Source organism: Mchenga conophoros, linkage group LG7 (assembly GCF_057382185.1).
Source record: "Mchenga conophoros isolate Kocher_MC1m ecotype Shallow Benthic linkage group LG7, M_conophoros_male_GT1.1, whole genome shotgun sequence".
Classification (NCBI taxonomy): domain Eukaryota; kingdom Metazoa; phylum Chordata; class Actinopteri; order Cichliformes; family Cichlidae; genus Mchenga; species Mchenga conophoros.
The window spans coordinates 13,385,933-13,403,143 of record NC_140532.1 but is presented as its reverse complement, the minus strand read 5'-3'; the positions used below and the strand labels follow the sequence as shown (position 1 = coordinate 13,403,143).

Below are 17,211 nucleotides of genomic sequence, written 5' to 3'. Positions count from 1 at the left end.
CGTACAACTATTATCACTGCTATGAAAATGCTTCCACCTTTAGCTTGCCTTGGCCATGTAATGCACTCTGATTATGGTTTTCCATCGCTCACTCAAAGAGCATTCCCTGAAAACACTAAATCATGTTGTCACAGAAAATTACCATATGTGGAAATTCATCTCATGGCACCGTGTTTACAGTTGATCTTTAAAAATGTTACATGCTGCTTCCGTCAGTTTTGCACATTCACAGGAAACTTTATTTGCATACAGTTTTCAAACGTCTGTTTGTGACACCAACGGGGAAGTGGGTTAAAGGTTTATTAACTTCTATCATTTGCTTTTACTTTTTTAATTATACTTTTACTGGGGCCAGTAAAAGTACAATAAAGGGAATACTTAGTGTATATCTTTCATGGTTATCCTCTGAAGCAGTAAAAAGAAAAAAAAAGGGGGAGAAAAGTAGAGCTATTGTGTCGTTTCATGTAGGACAGTGTGACAGATGTTAGGAAATAAGCAGTTCCTGGTTTAAGTCAGGCAGTGCAGACTAGGATATGCTAAAGCTCTTGATAATCAAACATTCAGCTTGGCAGATCATTAACTTTGTGGCATTTCTGTCGCCTTCTGTTTCACAATTGAGATCTACATGATAAAGCGTCACTGGAAAACATGGGGTAATGATTTTAAAAACTTATCAAAGACAAGAGTCATAACTGCCTGACTGTATTTCTGCACATCTGAAAGCACACTGACATAACAAAATGTGTAAGGTTGACAGCGATTAAGCAGTACATTCTTACAATTATATAAATAACTACTTTATGTAGCATTAAGAAACACTTAAGGGTAACTGATGTGTTTGACAGGCATTGCATATTACACCGTTACTAACAGCACAGTGTATTATTGTGTTTAAAGCTCGTGAAATTGTTGAAGCTTGAAGGCTTATTGTTGATCGTATAATAAATGTAAATTGCATTTAAGGTCTACCTATTAGTGTGAGAGCTTTCACCCACATGTCATTAGTGTCTTTATCTCGACAACGTTTTCTCAGTTGCCATAAAGAATATTCGAAACAATCGCAAACACACAGCTTACTCACTTAACGCTGTCACTGATTATTTGTTATGGTTTATGTACACTTTTGAATGTATATTTGGCTCAAGTGAAGTGTTTGAAATTGTTCACAAGTTATTTCATTTTTAAAGAAAAGCGAGAAATCTTCACCGCTATGCTGTCGAAGCAAAGCGAGAGAGTTTAAATCAGATCAAATTGAGCTCTCAAGCAGCGAAACCAGCGTGGGTTTCACACCCTGTTGGGCCGCTCTCACCCTCAGAAACAGTTGCTTAAAGTAATGGCTGTTTTACAGCATCATAATCACACTGCAGCAGAAAGTGGCTCTGCCGAGATCATAACTAACAGATGTTCCCTGTGACACCCGTCATTAATGAAGCTCTGCAATCAGCACTCTACTGCCCTGAATATTTGATGCTGTCCTCATAAATGAATCTTCAGATAAGACACTGAAGAATTAACTAGCTGCTCTGGTGATTGCTTATTAAACTGAACACAACAGCTGAACAGATTTTAACTGTCAGTTAAAATAAGGCCCTCAGTTTCCCTCTCTTCATTTTTCAGAGTACAGTTGAGGAGAATTCATTCCATTTACTGCTGCACTTGTGTTTTATCCAGATGAGGTGTTGCACATAAACATAGAGTTTGCTCAGATGCACCATGCATACCTTTTCTGCCTGTTGTCTGGGCCTGTGGTGGCATAGGAGCTCACAACACTTTACAGTTTGTGTTACCAATACCAAAATGCTTTCCACAAAACACACAACATCAAACGGTATCTCTGCGTGTGACTTTTCTGTATTTGAGCACCTCAGCACTTGGCCAAGGCTGTCTTTCAACTTGTCAAGACCATTTTGCAATCATTGCACTTGCCAAAAAGAAAGAAAAATCAGATTTAAGCCTCAGCCGACCCAATCTCCTTAGTGACTGTGAAGGTCTGCATGTATGGCTATACCTATCAACCAATTCTGCAGTACGACTCATGAGAACTACCGAGCTAAACATCAAATCTAAAACACAATACACCATGTGTAACTGATGCAAATCTGTATCCTCCAGCCAAGAAACCACCACATGTTAATCATCAACCAACATAGCCAAAACCATTTCCTCCAGCTTTCTGCTGAAGTTAGCCGAATGTGCAGGATGTTCAGAGGCTGGTGAACGCAAGGCAGCTCTGTCTTAATAATCACATCCTCCCTAAAAATGTATTATAGCTCACATGAGAGGCTAAGCTGAAGCACATGCTTCCTAATTTTTAATGTGCAAACATCTTCATATTTTGTTATGAGTAAATTACAAGTGCATTAAGTCAGAGCACACTGGAAAACAACATTTATTCAAAGGAAGACAAATACAAGACATTACATGAAGTCCTATAAAATACATATCCAAAACATGGCAGTAACTGACATCTTGTGTAAATGGCAGATGATGAAAGCTACCACAAAGAGTTTGGATGACAAAGCCCTTCATCTAACTGGAGAACAGTACAACATGACTGTCATTATATTCAAGCAAAGTACAAGCACAATAACAACATAAATACTTAATTTATTGCATAGCTATAGAATATCCCCTAATCCTGCTGCTGTGCTTCAAGTTTTATCTGTAGCTCTATAAATACTGGATGTCTCTGGAGGTGCCACTGCAGAAAGACTTCACAGGGAATCATGTGCAATGTAGTTTCAATGATAATGGTTTTGAAAGTGTTCCTGAGACCAAGCAATGATATTCATTGCTGATATGTCTGGTTTTAACACAGTGTGCCGTTCAGTATTGGTTTTTAGTTTTGTCCTTGCATAGAGAGACATCTCTTTGAGAAGACAACATCTTCTCTGAACTTTTGATTAGATTATGTAGTACAATTAATAGCTAATGCATTTCTCCGAGTTGCTCTTTTTCATTATACCCGGTCACATTACTATTTAACTATGATACTTTGTAGCTGTGATAATTTTTTTGTGTTAGTCAGCTTTTCATTTTTCTAGCCCTTCTTCTTGTTTTTAGCATCAAATTCAAACATTTGATATGCTGCCTTTTCATGGTTTCAAAACAATTACAGGGTTTAGAAAATTTGCTATCATCAGAATCCATCTTCTCAAGTTCCGACTGCAGTAAAGGTCAGAGAGGGACGATGGATAGTGACAGACAACCACTGTGCTGTGATCAGGACATGGCTCAGGTAAAGTCTTGAGGTCCAGCCAACTTAGAAGCTGTCCATCCAACCCTCTCAGATTCTTATATGAAAGGTACTGAAAAAATAATAAAGTTGATTATTAGAAAAGTAACAATTACTGTGCATGAAACATTTTTATCCTTTACTCAACCTGAGAAATAAGATTCTTCATTTTTAAAATGTCATTTGCGAGAGTGTCCTGGCCAAGACAGACAAGATAACAGTTTAATCAACAGTGGTGACACAGACATTAATAGACACATAATTAAACACAATGTAAAATACACAAAATAAGTTTAAGCATATACATAAGATTCAATTCAATTCAGGCTTAGTTATTTTAGCAGCAAATCACAACAACAAATAAGATAAAGACCTTAAAGTATTCTGGAGAAAGCCCTGACATTCAAACAATCTCCCTTGGCACTTGGTGACAGTGGAAAGGAAAAACTCCCTTTTAACGGGAAGAAACCTCCAGCAGAATAAGGCTCAGTAAGGGGCAGCAATCTGCTGTGATCAGCTGGGGAGGGGTGATTATTCAAAACTGTTTAGGAGTGAGAAGGATTTCAAATTCAATTCTGTATTTAACAAAGAGCCAGTGAAGAGAAGCCAATATGGAATAAATGTGATCTCTCTGGCTCTTGTTCCTGTTTCTACATTTGCTGCAGAATTTGGATAAACTGAAGGCTTTTTATAGAAGTTTTAGAGCAGCATGATTAAATTACAGCAGTAATGAATACATGAACTGGTTTTTCATCATTTCTCTGTAAAGGGATAGTTCTAATTTTGGAGATACTGCACAAATAAAAGAAAGCAGTCATATCCTTTTCCTGGTACTGTTTTTGACCCAGCGTTTTGAGTTTATTTTGGATTCATGATTCTTTCTTTTGCATGATGAAGATTGTTTTAAGTTCAAGTTTTGTACAGTTTAGTCTTGAGTTTAGTTCCTTTATTGCCTCTAAGGTTTATTTGTATTTTTGGTTTCTTGTCTGTGCCTTTAGTCTTTGTCTCATCCCTCTTGTCTTGTGTTTATTTATCCGTTTCCCCGGTTATGTCTCTGTTTATTCTCTCTGTCATGTTTGTTTTCGCTCTGTTCCCCTCTGCCTCCGTCGCTCTCTCTCTCTCTCTCTCTCATCTCTAGCTCCCTGGCTCGCTCTGTCTTTCAGCTCTTTCATGTATGTCTGCTGTGTGAGCTATTTTTTTCCCACGTCAAGTTGTGTACCTTAGCCTGCGCCTTAATGAGTTTCCTGTCTTATTTTGATGGCCCTTGTCTCATGTGCTTGTGTTTAGTTTTGCTTCCTGTTTCTGTGTCTTATTTGTTTCAGCTATGTTTCCTTGCTGTCTCCGCTCTCTAATCACCTGTGTATTCATTGTGTCAGTTCCCTGTTGTCCCTTGCCGGAACGCAAGTTCATTTCCCTCCTTGCTCCATGCTCCATGCACAGTTTAGGTTGTTGTTAGTCTGAGTCTCATTTTGCCTTTTGTTTTGCGTTTTTGTTTGATTTTCACCCAGCCTAAATTAACGGCTCACTTTTTGTTAAGCCCAGTCCTGTCTATAAACGTCTGCAGTTCAGTCCTCTGTTCAAAGCGCAGTCTGCGCCAGCAGATCATGACAATCCTGGTCAAGGCAGGGCAGGGATAGCTCAGTAGGTAGCGTGGTGGCCCCATGATCGGAAGGTCGGGGGTTCGATTCCCCTGAACAGCTACCCTGCGGTACCCCTGAGCAAGGTACCGTCCCTACACACTGCTCCCCGGGCGCCCAATGGCTGCCCACTGCTTCACTGAGTGAATGGGTTAAATGCAGAGAGGGATTTTCTCCACGGGGACCAATAAAGTATACACTTTCTTCTTCAAACAATGGCTCCAATATTCATCACAGTGTTACTTGAGGCCAAAGTAATGCCATCCAGAATAAGTACCTGATTAGGCACAATGTTTGTGAGATTTCTAGGGCCAATTATAATCACCTCAATTTTGATTGAAATCCAGGCCTTCTTCTTTTTACAACGTGTCTGCATGACATGGTTTAAGTAATGACATGCCACCCAGTTGTTTTATTTTAACCTAACAAACATGTCTTTGGACTGTGGGAGGAATCCAGAGTCCAATTCTGTTTTTCATTTATCAATGTTGTTGCAATAACATGAATTTATTTACCTTAAAAAATCCGGGGCCCTGGATATCATATTTTCAAAGTCAGCAAAAGAAAGTTTGTGGTCTCCGTCCAAATCTGCCTCCTCAATGGTTTTCTCACACACCAGCTCAACTTCTTCAGGAGTCAGCTCCTCCTTTGTCAGCTTATTCAGAGTCTTTTCCAGGTCCTCTTTGCACAGGTAATTATCCACATTGAAATCTATCAGCAACAGAAGTTAGAATTAGAACATTTTAATTAATGAAGTTCTATAACGTACTGATGCTTTGAAATGTTACCGTATATTTTAAAGGCATATATGGCCTTGAGTTCTCTAGGAGCCATTTCACTCAGGACTGAAAACATGTCCACAAACTCATTGAAGCTAAGATTTCCCATCCCGTCCTCTGAGAATGACTCCACGATCCTGTTGCGGAATGGATTTTCCTGGAGAGAAAACATGATTGTGTTTAACTGCAGAATTTTGTTTACATCTAAACATAAAAATCACTCATCAAAAAAGCCCTACACATTTGCAATGGCAAACATAAGATATTTTAATAAGAAAACGATTTTCTAAAGCTTTAGAGCACCCCAATTTTTCTAGTTATTTATTGCAATTCAGGTCGTTCAAGTCCAATGAATAGTTTGAGATTAGGAATCTGGAATCTGGAGAACTGGTGCCAGAGGAACAACCTCCTTCTAAACGTCAGTAAGACAAAGGAGCTGATAGTGGACTTCAGCACTAAGCAGGAGAGGAACTACCAGACCCCCGTCATCAACGAGTGCCCAGTGGAGAGAGTGGACAGCTTCAAATACCTCGGAGTTCACATCACGCAGGACCTGTCATGGTCCTGTCACATCAACACCGTGGTGAAAAAGGCCCGACAGCGTCTCTACCACCTCAGACGCTTGAGAGACTTCCAACTGCCCTCCAAGGTGCTCAGGAACTTTTACTCGTGCACCATAGAGAGCATCCTGGCGGGAAACATCTTAACCTGGTTCGGGAACAGCACCATGCAGGACAGACGAGCTCTACAGAGGGTTGTGCGGTCAGCTGAGCGCACCATCCGCTCCGAGCTCCCTGACCTGCACTCAATCTACAGCAGGCGGTGCTGGACCAAGGCCAGGAAGATCGTGAAGGACCTCAGCCATCCCAACAACAGACTGTTCTCTCTGTTGAGGTCAGGAAAGCGATTCCGCTCCCTGAAGACCAACACAGAGAGACTGAGGAGGAGCTTCTTCCTGCAGGCGATACGGTCTCTCAATCACACCACCACACAGTACTGACCCACACATATGGTTCTTACACACACACTGGACTTTCTGGACATTGTTTTTGCACAACACTGGTCACTATATTCTTCATTTCCAGTTAATACTTGTACAGCTGCTGTTATTGTGTATATATTTATTTATATTTAGATTTCTTCATACATTCTTATATAGTTCTATATTGTGTATTGTGTATTTTGTTGTACAGTTATTTTATTTTCAACTTTAATTTATATATTTTATCTTATTCTTCCCAGTTAAATTTACCCTTCATTCTAATTTGTGTTGTACAGTTATTTCATTTTTAACCTTAATTTATATTTTATTCCTTCCTAGTTAAATTTACCCTTTTTAATTTTTCATATTTATTTCCTATCTTATTCATAGCCTTTTCCTTTTTTTTGTTCTCTTTAGGTCACGAGCAGTTGTCCAAGCATTTCACTACATATCGTACTGTGTATGACTGTGTACGTGACAAATAAAATTTGAATTTGAATTTGAATTTGAATTTGAATAGCTTGAAATGGTACAAAGGCAAGTGGTGAACAGCAAGAGGTAGAAAAAAAAGGTAAAGTAACTCATAACTGAAAAATAATGTATGTTTCAGAATTATACAAAAAGTCCTTTTTAAGGGAACACAAAATGGGTTAACAAAAATGACGAGAAAAAAGGCAATTAACAGTAAAAGAGGGTTGATGACACTTAAAAATGTAGGTCTTTCTACAGAGAAATTACAAAGAAAGTCAAGGTGTCAGTAAGTAGAGTTTTCTCCACCATCAAAAGGCACTCAGAAACTGGAGCAAAATCTGACAGGAAGAGGTCTGGCAGACCCAAACCCACAACTAAATCAGAGGACAACAGCTTCCGTGATAGGTGGCTCACACGACAACATATAGTAAGCAAGCCTCAGTTTCAACTGTGAAGAGAAGACTTCGAGCTGCAGGTTTGACAGGACGAGTTGCAACATGAAAGCCATTGCTAAGATGTCAGTATAAGACAAAGAGGCTTGCCTGGGCCAATGAAACACAGCCATTATGGAGTGATGAATCAAAATTTGATGTCGATTGCCTAATGTGAAGAGGAACATTATTCCAAAGCTTTGGAGCCACAATAAAGAACACTCGGTCTCCTCTCAGTTTCAGCCGTGATTTGGGGACTGAGAGCAACAGCTCCTCAGCTGACTGGAGCAAACGAGTGGGGACATAGGGCTTCAGCAAATCAGACAAATATGCAGGTGCCAGATCATTAAAGGATTTAAAAATCAAGAAAAGGACTTTAAAGTGAATCCTAAATTCAATTGGAAGCCAGTGCAGGGAGGCCAGAACCGGAGTAATGTGCTCTGAGTAATCAACTGTAAAGGAAGTGCGATGGTCTGGGGCTGTTTTGCTGGATCCAGGGTCAGTGACTTGTACAGAGTGAGACGCACCCTGAACCAATACGACTACCACAGCATTCTGCAGCGCCATGGAATACCTTCTGGTATGCGCCTAGTTGGTCAAGGTTTCAACCTACAGCAAGATAATGACCGAAAACACAAGTCTGGGCTATGCCAGAACTACATAAGGAAAAAGAACAAGGTAAGCTTAAAAACATGGAGTGGCCAGCACAGTCTAAAGACTTAAATCCCATTGAGCTGGTTTGTGATGAACCGGACAGAACAGTGAAAGCAAAGCAACCCACAAGTGCCACACATTTATGGGAACATCTGCAACAGATATGGGGAAGAACTTTCTGAAGAATATTTGACTTCTATTGTAGAAAGAATGGCACGAGTGTGTTCAGCTGTTATATCTGCCAAAGGTGGCAAAAGTTTAGAATACATTCTGGTCTATAAACTGATTGATTGATGATTTCCTTTTTAACTTCAATTGCTTATTTTTAAAATGCTTTCATTTCAGAGTGCAATGAAACATTACACTGCATAAATTTCAATAAAAAACTGGAAAAATTGTGGTGTTCTAAAACTTTTGACTGGTAGTGCATATTCACGATATTCAAGACAATGCTATTAAATCAGAGTTTGTAGTTCAGTGAGTCCAAATAAGAAAGTGTTATTGCCCAGGGTAAAGTTTGAGGTCAGCTAAATAGAAATATATAAAATAGGATGACAAATTTATAGTCATGAAGTTGTAGAGGACCAATTGTGTCTTTAGTCTTCTCCATCTTTTTTCTGCTATCCTTATAACCCAGCCTTATTGTGACAGTTTTACAGACAAGGCCCAATCATGCTGAGAGGAAGGGTGCATCGTGAGTGTCTGTGGTAATACTCTGCGGGGAATAGGGGCTTCATATTAAAGGGTATGGCATTCATGCTTGTTTCAGAGAAAAGCTGAGGTAAATGTGGCTGAGATGTCACAGTGTGCAAAATGGCATTTGAAATTTATTTTTGATTTACTTTTAGAATCAGTCAGAGCAATTCACGGCACATAAACTTTCAAAAGCTCACACAATGTAGTGGAGTACAGCCAGACGGGCAGTGTTAACAATCAGTTCTACACACACAAGCATACTGCTCACATTGACAAAACAGAGCTTTAAAACAGCGGTGGGGGGTTTACCTTTAATTCTGGCATGTTGACTATTAAGGCTAATGGGATTTTACAATCAGGTTCATTGGTGTAGTCCATTGGTACAAGATGTGGAGCCAGCTCATGGTATCTGCCATGCAGCCTAGGAAAAGAAAATAGACCTTTGACTTTTAAGTCAATACTTTCAGGGCATATCTGAGTATTCATCAACAGGGACGCTAGTCTTTGAGAACAAACTTACTACAATTAAACTAGATAAACCTGTCAAAGTGACTGAGTTTCACTGGTAGACTGCTAGGAACAAGTGAGGTTTACTGAAACAAGTAAACCTGTTTAAATTTAACTGTTTTTTCATATATGTCACATACTTCCTCTAATAAAAATGAACAATATATCTTCTTTTCCAAATTGCATTTTGTTTTCTGAATACTTTTGTGCAATGTCAATGAAGTTAAATCCAAAGAAAGAAGTGTTTTTAGCACCCTATTGTGACCTCTTTTTAGTATCCAGCACTACTAGCTTTGGTCAAATTGATGTCAATGAGGAGAACCAAGTACACAAAGAATTCTCAAATGCCTTATTTTGTTTATTTTGTTGTAAAAATAAATGCAAATTAGTAAAGAATTTCTTGCTAAAAAAAGAAAAGAAAAAATCTAATCTAACATCTAGAACAAACCACAGCCAAAAGAGAGTGAAATGCAAAGGTACAGTAAGTGCTCACTTCTGTTAACGAAAAAAGCGAGTCATTTGTGCCTGTCATCAAGTGGATAAGCAACAACAGGAGAGAAATTAAGCCGTCCAGTGAGTCGTGACAACTAGTGTTATCATATTTATTTGATTTAGTTTTTTTAATGTATAAGCAGAAATGTGACACCCTTTTTGAATGGCTCTGAAAACGATACGGCAGTCAAAAGGTCAACGTGAATTTCAAAAGGTTTACCTAACATACTACAGCTACAGCTAACGGACAGAACCTTCTAGATCGTCACTAACAAACACCTGCATGTAACAGCACTGTTTACAAATCAGAAATCCACATACTTTTCCATTCATTGACTAAATGGTATATTTGCCTGTATTTCATACTTTAAAGAGACCAACATTCGACCTTTGTTGGATAGTGAATGAAGGAGGGAATGGAGCCATTACACTATAAATAGCAGCACTGTGCTACACTATGCAGATTTATATGCATTTTGTATATGAAATAAATCATAATCCACATTATGTTTACTGAGTGAAACATCTGTATATCCATTGTATGTCTGTTCTAGCTGCTCAGATGTCAAGCTGCATGTATTTCAGCAAATCTCTGAATCTTGTTCTAGGTCTGTTACCATGATTCAAACCAAAATATTACAACGAAATGAAGTGAAAACTTACAATATAGTGAAAGCTTTTAATGTTAACAAATATACATATATAATTGGGGTCATACGTCACTGCACATAAGTTACCATTAACACTCAGTTGGAAACAATTTTATGACATAAAACAACACAACGGCACACATATATGCATGCCATTTGGTAAGTTACTGGTGTCTCTAGGCCAAAACTCAGCTTTTGATTTACTGTAAATCAGCAAATCAGAAGCAAACAGCCCAACCAACTCCAGGAATACCAAGGTAATGTTGGTCATGTATGCTAGCTGTAGTGTAGTGATCTATTTTATACAAAGCGATGTAATGAAAGAATGGATGAAAAAACTTAACATACAGTATTAATTGCCAAATCCTGACCCAGTTAAAGCACACATAGTCCAAAGAGCAAAGAAATACCCCAGGAAAATAAAAGAAAGGCTTATAACAACATATTTGCATCTTCTTATGGTCAGTGTAAGTGGTGAATTTATGTGGTTTAAATGAAAGACAGTGCAACATATATCTGCGAGTGATTTTTCAGAATAAAAAGGAAAAAAAATCAAAGTCTTACCGCAGAATTTCTTTCCGAGTAAAAAACGTGCAATCCTGCAATGAGAGAAAAACAGCATGTGAAAAACAAATACTTTGAATTGAAGGTTTTATAGCACTGAACATGATGACAAATCCTTTAAGGTGCAATCGAAATTTGCATAAAATGCTCACAATGACACATCTGTGAAGAATCATTACTGTAAAACACTGAGCGGGGTGTCTGGTTTCTCCTAAACGATGATGCGTTTAAGTACATGAGAACATAATCTGCTGTTGTCTGACATGCATGTGCTGGCACACGCATTATCCAACGGCTCTACCGGGGGCACCTCAGTTTACATTTGTCTTTTGTATGAATTCTGTCTGAGCTACTCCCCTGGGTGTTAGGGTGCAGTCAGATGAGCTCAAGGGACTGCACCTTTTGCTTTCACCGATACACCTACTAAAGTCAACCTTACCTGCTATGCTCCATAACACGAGATAACAATGTGCTGACACTTAGAAATGCCATTACAGTCATGCTTAAGTTATAGCTGTTGGGTTCTAGATTCCCCGTTGAATGAAGCACGCTGATGCAGTATCCAATGATCTATTTGAGCCGAAGAAAGATATAAATTCAAGTGATACTCTAGAGATAACAACTGTTAGACAAACAGAAACGGTACTCTAGGAGTAGTTGAAGTAACCAGAGAAGCTCTTGAGAAACTGTGTCCTGAGAGTAGAGTTTCACGGCACATCATCGCTGGCTTTGGCATCAATTATTAAGCCCACAGCGAATCACATGATAAACCTGTGCATATGAGGATGTCTTTCTCTCTGGGAAAACCTGGATTTTTGTTACAGGGAACAAAAGGTCAGATCTTCTTAGATGATCAGTTTACATGATATCCTCCAGTTTGGAATGAAATCAAGACCTTTTGCTATCTGCTTATCAATATTTAAATAAAAATGTGGCCATAGCTGACGACACTATAGTAGGAAATTGTTTTTTGTCTGTCATAAATGAAATTGATGGGGGGACTAGGACCAACGAAACACCCTAGAGATGGTAATAATCAATATTTATAAAGTGACTTTCCCTCTTTTCAATATCTGAGAAAATAAAAAGATAAATAAAATGATGATTTGTGTTAGTCTAACAACAGGAGTGCAATAATCACACACAAAAAAAAACATGTTTAATTTTTACTTCACTTAGCCTTCAAAGTTTTCCAGTGATGTGTTTATTGGCTGCACATAATTAAGACATTAAAACATTATTCACTTGAATGAATTGCTTGACATCCAGATTCCAAACACAGGTATGGACACAAGCTTACCTGATAAGCATCAAGCTGCTCGTCGGTAAATATCGTTTGTTTATTACCCATCTTGATCAAGTAATTTGTTGCTTGTACACATTCACAGCACTGAATGTCCAAAGCCCTTTCTCAATGAAAGGCATTTAGAAGGTCCGCAGAGACAAAGTCTCCGCACAAGATGAATTTATATCGTTGCAAACTCCTATCAAAGGGTATTGGTGTCCTTCCAGACGATGTCCTCCACGACTGCAAAAGTAGATGAAGTGCGTCAAGAATATATCTTAGTAATAAAGATTTTCGTTTAAGTCGGAGCCAGTGGATGTTGTCTGCTGACCCCGAGGAGTGCAAAGTGATCTGTTTCCCCTCCTTAAGTACCCAGATGGTGTCCACCGGAGTCCAGACAAACCAATGGGACCGGAGCTAAGAAATGAATAAATAAAAAGGCCTACTTGTGAACTAGAAACTGCTAGCAACAGGAATGATGTAACCTCACCTTGGGGCCACTTAATTACACACTAATTAAACATCTTTTTTCTTCTTCTATCTTACACAATATTGCGAACAGACTATTACTGATATCACTGATAAGATGCAATCTGTGCTTTAAACCAGTCCGCTATTGCTAAATTGTAAAATTTGGGCACTTTTTTTGCTCGTTTTTAAAAATAAAAAAAAACATATACATTGTTAACCTGCAGTATGCACAGTAAATACAATGATTAAAGTTATCTTACAGGTGACTATGCCAATGATATTTAATATTACAATATGTCCACCTCAGATTTAATACAGTACAAGCCCAATATTATATTTATATGTATAGTAATTACGAGAAGAAAAACTTGTTTTTTTTTGGCTCCGCTGCTAATTACCATTTGGTACAATGCATAACTATTCTGTTATATACGATATAGTAGTAGCATACCACAAATGCAGAAACCCCAGCATAGTTATTATCGACGGCACAGTAGCAAGACGACAACTTTTATTTGACCCGAGAACCTGTTGCACAGAAGCGGCATCTAATATATGTGCATTTCTTATTTATATATTTAATTAAGCAGGTGTGCAGCTTCTTTCAGCAGCCTGCACCGCAGATGATCGCCTCCCCCATCCCTCTGCCGGCTGCGGAGACTGAGGTCCGTCTCATCCACCTGCGTGCTATTTACAGCACGGCAGTACAGTGAGCGTATCCTGACTGCACACCAGGACAGATGATAATTTCACATTCACCCCACAGAGCCACTACCTCTCCTAACCACCACACTGGTTAAAAGTGTCGCTCTTTACCGGGTTAGGCAGCTTTGAAGGTAGCAAAGTTGCCCAGGATGGACTCCAAGCGAGAGAAGGACCAAGGTAAGTTGTGATGGGTAGCTTGTTGCTACGTTGCTTTGCTAGCCACTAGCTGCTTATGCTAGGTAGCTGTGCTTCCAGCTACAACATAACCCCTTTTTGTTTGTTACACAACATTTTGCTTATATCATCTCATGACAAAATAAATAAATAAAACAGACGGGGAACGTTTTTAATTATATTCAAGAACCCACCCACTTTCATCCGGCTGAATCATCCTCATGATTTAATTCACGCAGCCGCTGTCTCACGAATATAGCTAACATGGGCTAACAAAGTCCCTTTAATGCCTCTGCTAACAAGTTGTAACGTTATTGCTGGCAGACTGTGCGGTAATCTAAACATCGTGACCTTTCTTTCTGCAGGTGCAGTGCAAAACATTAGTCCCTGCTTACACCCAATCCATTCTCTGTCATATTTAAGGATATAAATCCATGTCTGTCAGTGCTCATTTAGTTTTTAAATAAGTAAATAAAAATTGTGCTGCATATCTGAAAATATAATAAGAGGATCACCAAGAAAATAACAGAGCCCTACATCAGCATCATTATCATCATCATCTCTGGTCAACCGTGATTTCCTTTTACCTCTCTTAATAAGAGCTGGCTGACACTGCCTCAGGGAATCAAGCCAAATATAACTCCCTGGGTTTCTTTTATTTATGCATACAACTGGCGAGATAATACCACCCAGCAGCACATCTGTTTGTGACCCTATCCTCAAGAGGACATCCCAGCGTGCAGCCAGATATGAAATTCAGAAACTGCTTGTCTGAATTTTTTTTTGTCCCCTATTAGAGATGATTGCCTGGATTATTTGCTTATACTGTAAGCAGAACAGACACTGTGCTTCTAGCGTTTTCTTTTGCTGTGCTGACTCACGAACAATGACAGAGTGGGTGCATGCAAATAGAAAAATAAATATGCTTTGCTCTGCTGAAGTCTTGTGACTCGTATTCTTTCAGATGCAGACCATGAAAAGATAACTGCCGTGCTGCTCAAGTCACGTACCGGGGAATTTGATCTGGAGTCGATATTGTTTCTCAAATTAAGAAATCTCGGTAAGATGGAAATAATATATTAGCATTTCATTCTGCAAAATTTGCATTTCATTTATGATTTAAATTGTATGTCTTGTAGGTATACATGATCTTGGATGCACTGGGGAATGTATAAACCTGGAGAGACTGGACCTCTCTGGAAATAATATCACAAATTTGGCTCCTTTAGCATCTTTACGGCTTCTTTCAGTCCTCAATTTGTCTAACAACAGGGTCTCCAATTTAGGTACAATTTTAGAAGAAAAAGATTATTTATTTCTTGCATTATTAAGATGATTACTGTCATGAAAAGGCTTTAAAATTTCTCATAAATTGGTCACTGCTTTTGTATTTCCAGAGCCCCTGCGCACTTGTGACGTTTTACAGAACTTAAATGTGGCTGGTAATATTATATCCAGGTAAGACTAAATAACCACTGAATGTCTTTTTTTTTCCTGCAGGTGATTAAAAATGTGAATATGTCACAAGCGGCTGTGTTACTGACATAAAAGCAGAAAAGCTTTATGCATAAGTTACTATGTTGTTAGGCATTTTAAGAGCATGTCTGTTTTGCTTTTCAACAGTATTGAGAACCTACACTGCCTTGTTTCTTTGAGAAAGCTAGAAAATATACGTCTGAAAGACAACACATATAATTACACTAATCCAGGTAATTTTGGTGACTTTGAACATATTCCAGTGGATGGAAATTCTCGATTAATGAACTCATGTTAAGTTTCTTTATGGCAGTGTGCAGAAACTCTTCATATAGAGCGGTAGTTCTCGAGATGTTCCCCAATATCAAAGTCCTGGATGGTAAGTTTTTTTTCCCCATTCTTTGGACATTTAACTGCTCAACATTAACTTGTAAGAGTTTCGTGTTTTAATGAATTAATCTGCTTAAATTGCAGGTGAAAGAGTTGTTGGGCGTGGAAGCGATCTGTATCAGTTATGCAAGGACATTGATGATACCATAAAAGGTATATTTGAATGAACTTGTTGTCACACTTTGTTTACTGGATTAATTTGGTGATTGTGGCACCGCTGACAGTTGTGATGCATTTGTGTTTGCCTCTGCTTGTATAATATACCGAGACTGATATTTACTTTTTTTGAATGATGATCAGCTGGTCTGTACAAGAATGGACAGCTTGTTGAACATTCTGATTGCAAGCCATGGGTGGAAGATAGTTACTGGGAGATAAAGAGATCTAATAATGCCATTATTGAAGAAGCCTATAAGCAATTTAATGGTAAGAGAATATCTGCAGACCTGTTCCTAGATATCTAGCTGGTTGCTAACAGTGTTAGATGCATAGTGCATTCCTTGACTTTTTATGTATTTTTCTTTGTACAGATGTTCTTCATGAATGCAGACTCCTCAACAACAGAGCCACTCATGTGATTTCACAAACTGAAAGATCCATGAGCCTGAAGAAGCAACCAAAACAATATGCCATCTGAGCCGGCCTATTTCGAACACATTTGTAGGCAACATTTATCAACTTCTCTGCTTGTGTGATATACCATGGCTAATGTACTGTAGATTTTTGCAGATTAACCACTTTGTATCGAAATGCTTGACATTTACCATTGCCTGACACACGTGCGCTGTCTTGCAGTGTGTGGCATTTGCTGACCTTGTACTCATCCTATGCATTGGGTATTGGACAAAACATGTAGGTGGTGTGAAAACCTTTACCCGTACCGACAGCCCTCAGTTTGGTTCAAAGATGTCTTTTACTTGCACAGTGTGCATTTTGTACCATATTGTAGCCTCCATTTATGCTGAGAGCTGTTTTATGCTGCTTAAGATTTTCTATTGGTTCTCAGTAATTTATAGCTTTTTTCCATTTTGCATTGCTGGAGAATTCGGGAAGTTATTGTGTCCCATGCTGTGTGCTTTCTTTGCAAGTTCAATTTCTGCAAAAAGAAAAAGGTGATTTAATGATTGCTTCAGCTGTTTCTACTTGTTTTATACCATAAAGTTTATTATATGTGCAATCAAAATGTGTAAAATACAGTGCGTATGAAGCTTTAATGGTGTACCCCCGCTTTTATTTTTACTAATATATCTGTATATATTATACAAAACATGTGTGTGATATGTATACAACTCATACATATATTCATACAGACCCATGTTTGCTCACTCTGAACCAATGAACATGATTTTAAAACATAAAGCAGAAGGTTATAGCCTGCAGAAGTTGTTCCTCGGCGTGTTAGAAGCGGTCCACTGGCGCCACCTGCAGGCGGTAATAGTGTTGCAACGCTAAGCACCTGCAGACATTCACTATTATTATGCTATTTACAATATAGCCCATATGAGAAGCTTGCATTTAGTTTTAGTTTAATTTAGTCTTTTTTCATTATCTTTATCCTGAAGTTAGAAAAGTAAGAGCCAAGAGAGATCCTGTCTTTGAGTTTTACATTCCA

General features: G+C 38.6%; 2 protein-coding genes across 5 annotated transcripts; one reads left to right on the top strand and one right to left on the bottom strand.

Annotated features, from left to right (window-relative positions):
* Positions 1-2,435: 2,435 nt before the first annotated feature.
* Positions 2,436-12,719, bottom strand: cib2 (calcium and integrin binding family member 2). Of its 3 annotated transcripts, none has more exons than XM_085282206.1 (6): positions 12,399-12,719; positions 11,099-11,133; positions 9,195-9,306; positions 5,661-5,808; positions 5,388-5,583; positions 2,436-3,308 (listed from the first exon to the last, which is right to left on the bottom strand). In XM_085282206.1, the coding sequence occupies exons 1-6, from the start codon at positions 12,447-12,449 to the stop codon at positions 3,287-3,289; spliced, it is 564 nt and encodes a 187-aa protein (XP_085138332.1). In that variant the 5' UTR covers positions 12,450-12,719; the 3' UTR covers positions 2,436-3,286. The 3 variants fall into 3 exon arrangements, with proteins under 3 accessions (XP_085138332.1, XP_085138333.1, XP_085138331.1); XM_085282207.1 differs by lacking the exon at positions 12,399-12,719 and adding an exon at positions 11,251-11,298; XM_085282205.1 differs by lacking the exon at positions 12,399-12,719 and having other exon boundaries at positions 11,099-11,274.
* A 745-nt stretch (positions 12,720-13,464) lies between these two features.
* Positions 13,465-16,811, top strand: lrrc61 (leucine rich repeat containing 61). Of its 2 annotated transcripts, XM_085282203.1 has the most exons (9): positions 13,465-13,736; positions 14,698-14,793; positions 14,873-15,019; positions 15,131-15,191; positions 15,357-15,442; positions 15,523-15,588; positions 15,684-15,752; positions 15,900-16,025; positions 16,130-16,811. In XM_085282203.1, exons 1-9 carry the CDS (start codon positions 13,709-13,711, stop codon positions 16,234-16,236), a joined length of 786 nt encoding a protein of 261 aa, XP_085138329.1. In that variant the 5' UTR covers positions 13,465-13,708; the 3' UTR covers positions 16,237-16,811. The 2 variants fall into 2 exon arrangements, with proteins under 2 accessions (XP_085138329.1, XP_085138330.1); XM_085282204.1 differs by lacking the exon at positions 15,900-16,025 and having other exon boundaries at positions 13,469-13,736.
* Positions 16,812-17,211: the final 400 nt, after the last annotated feature.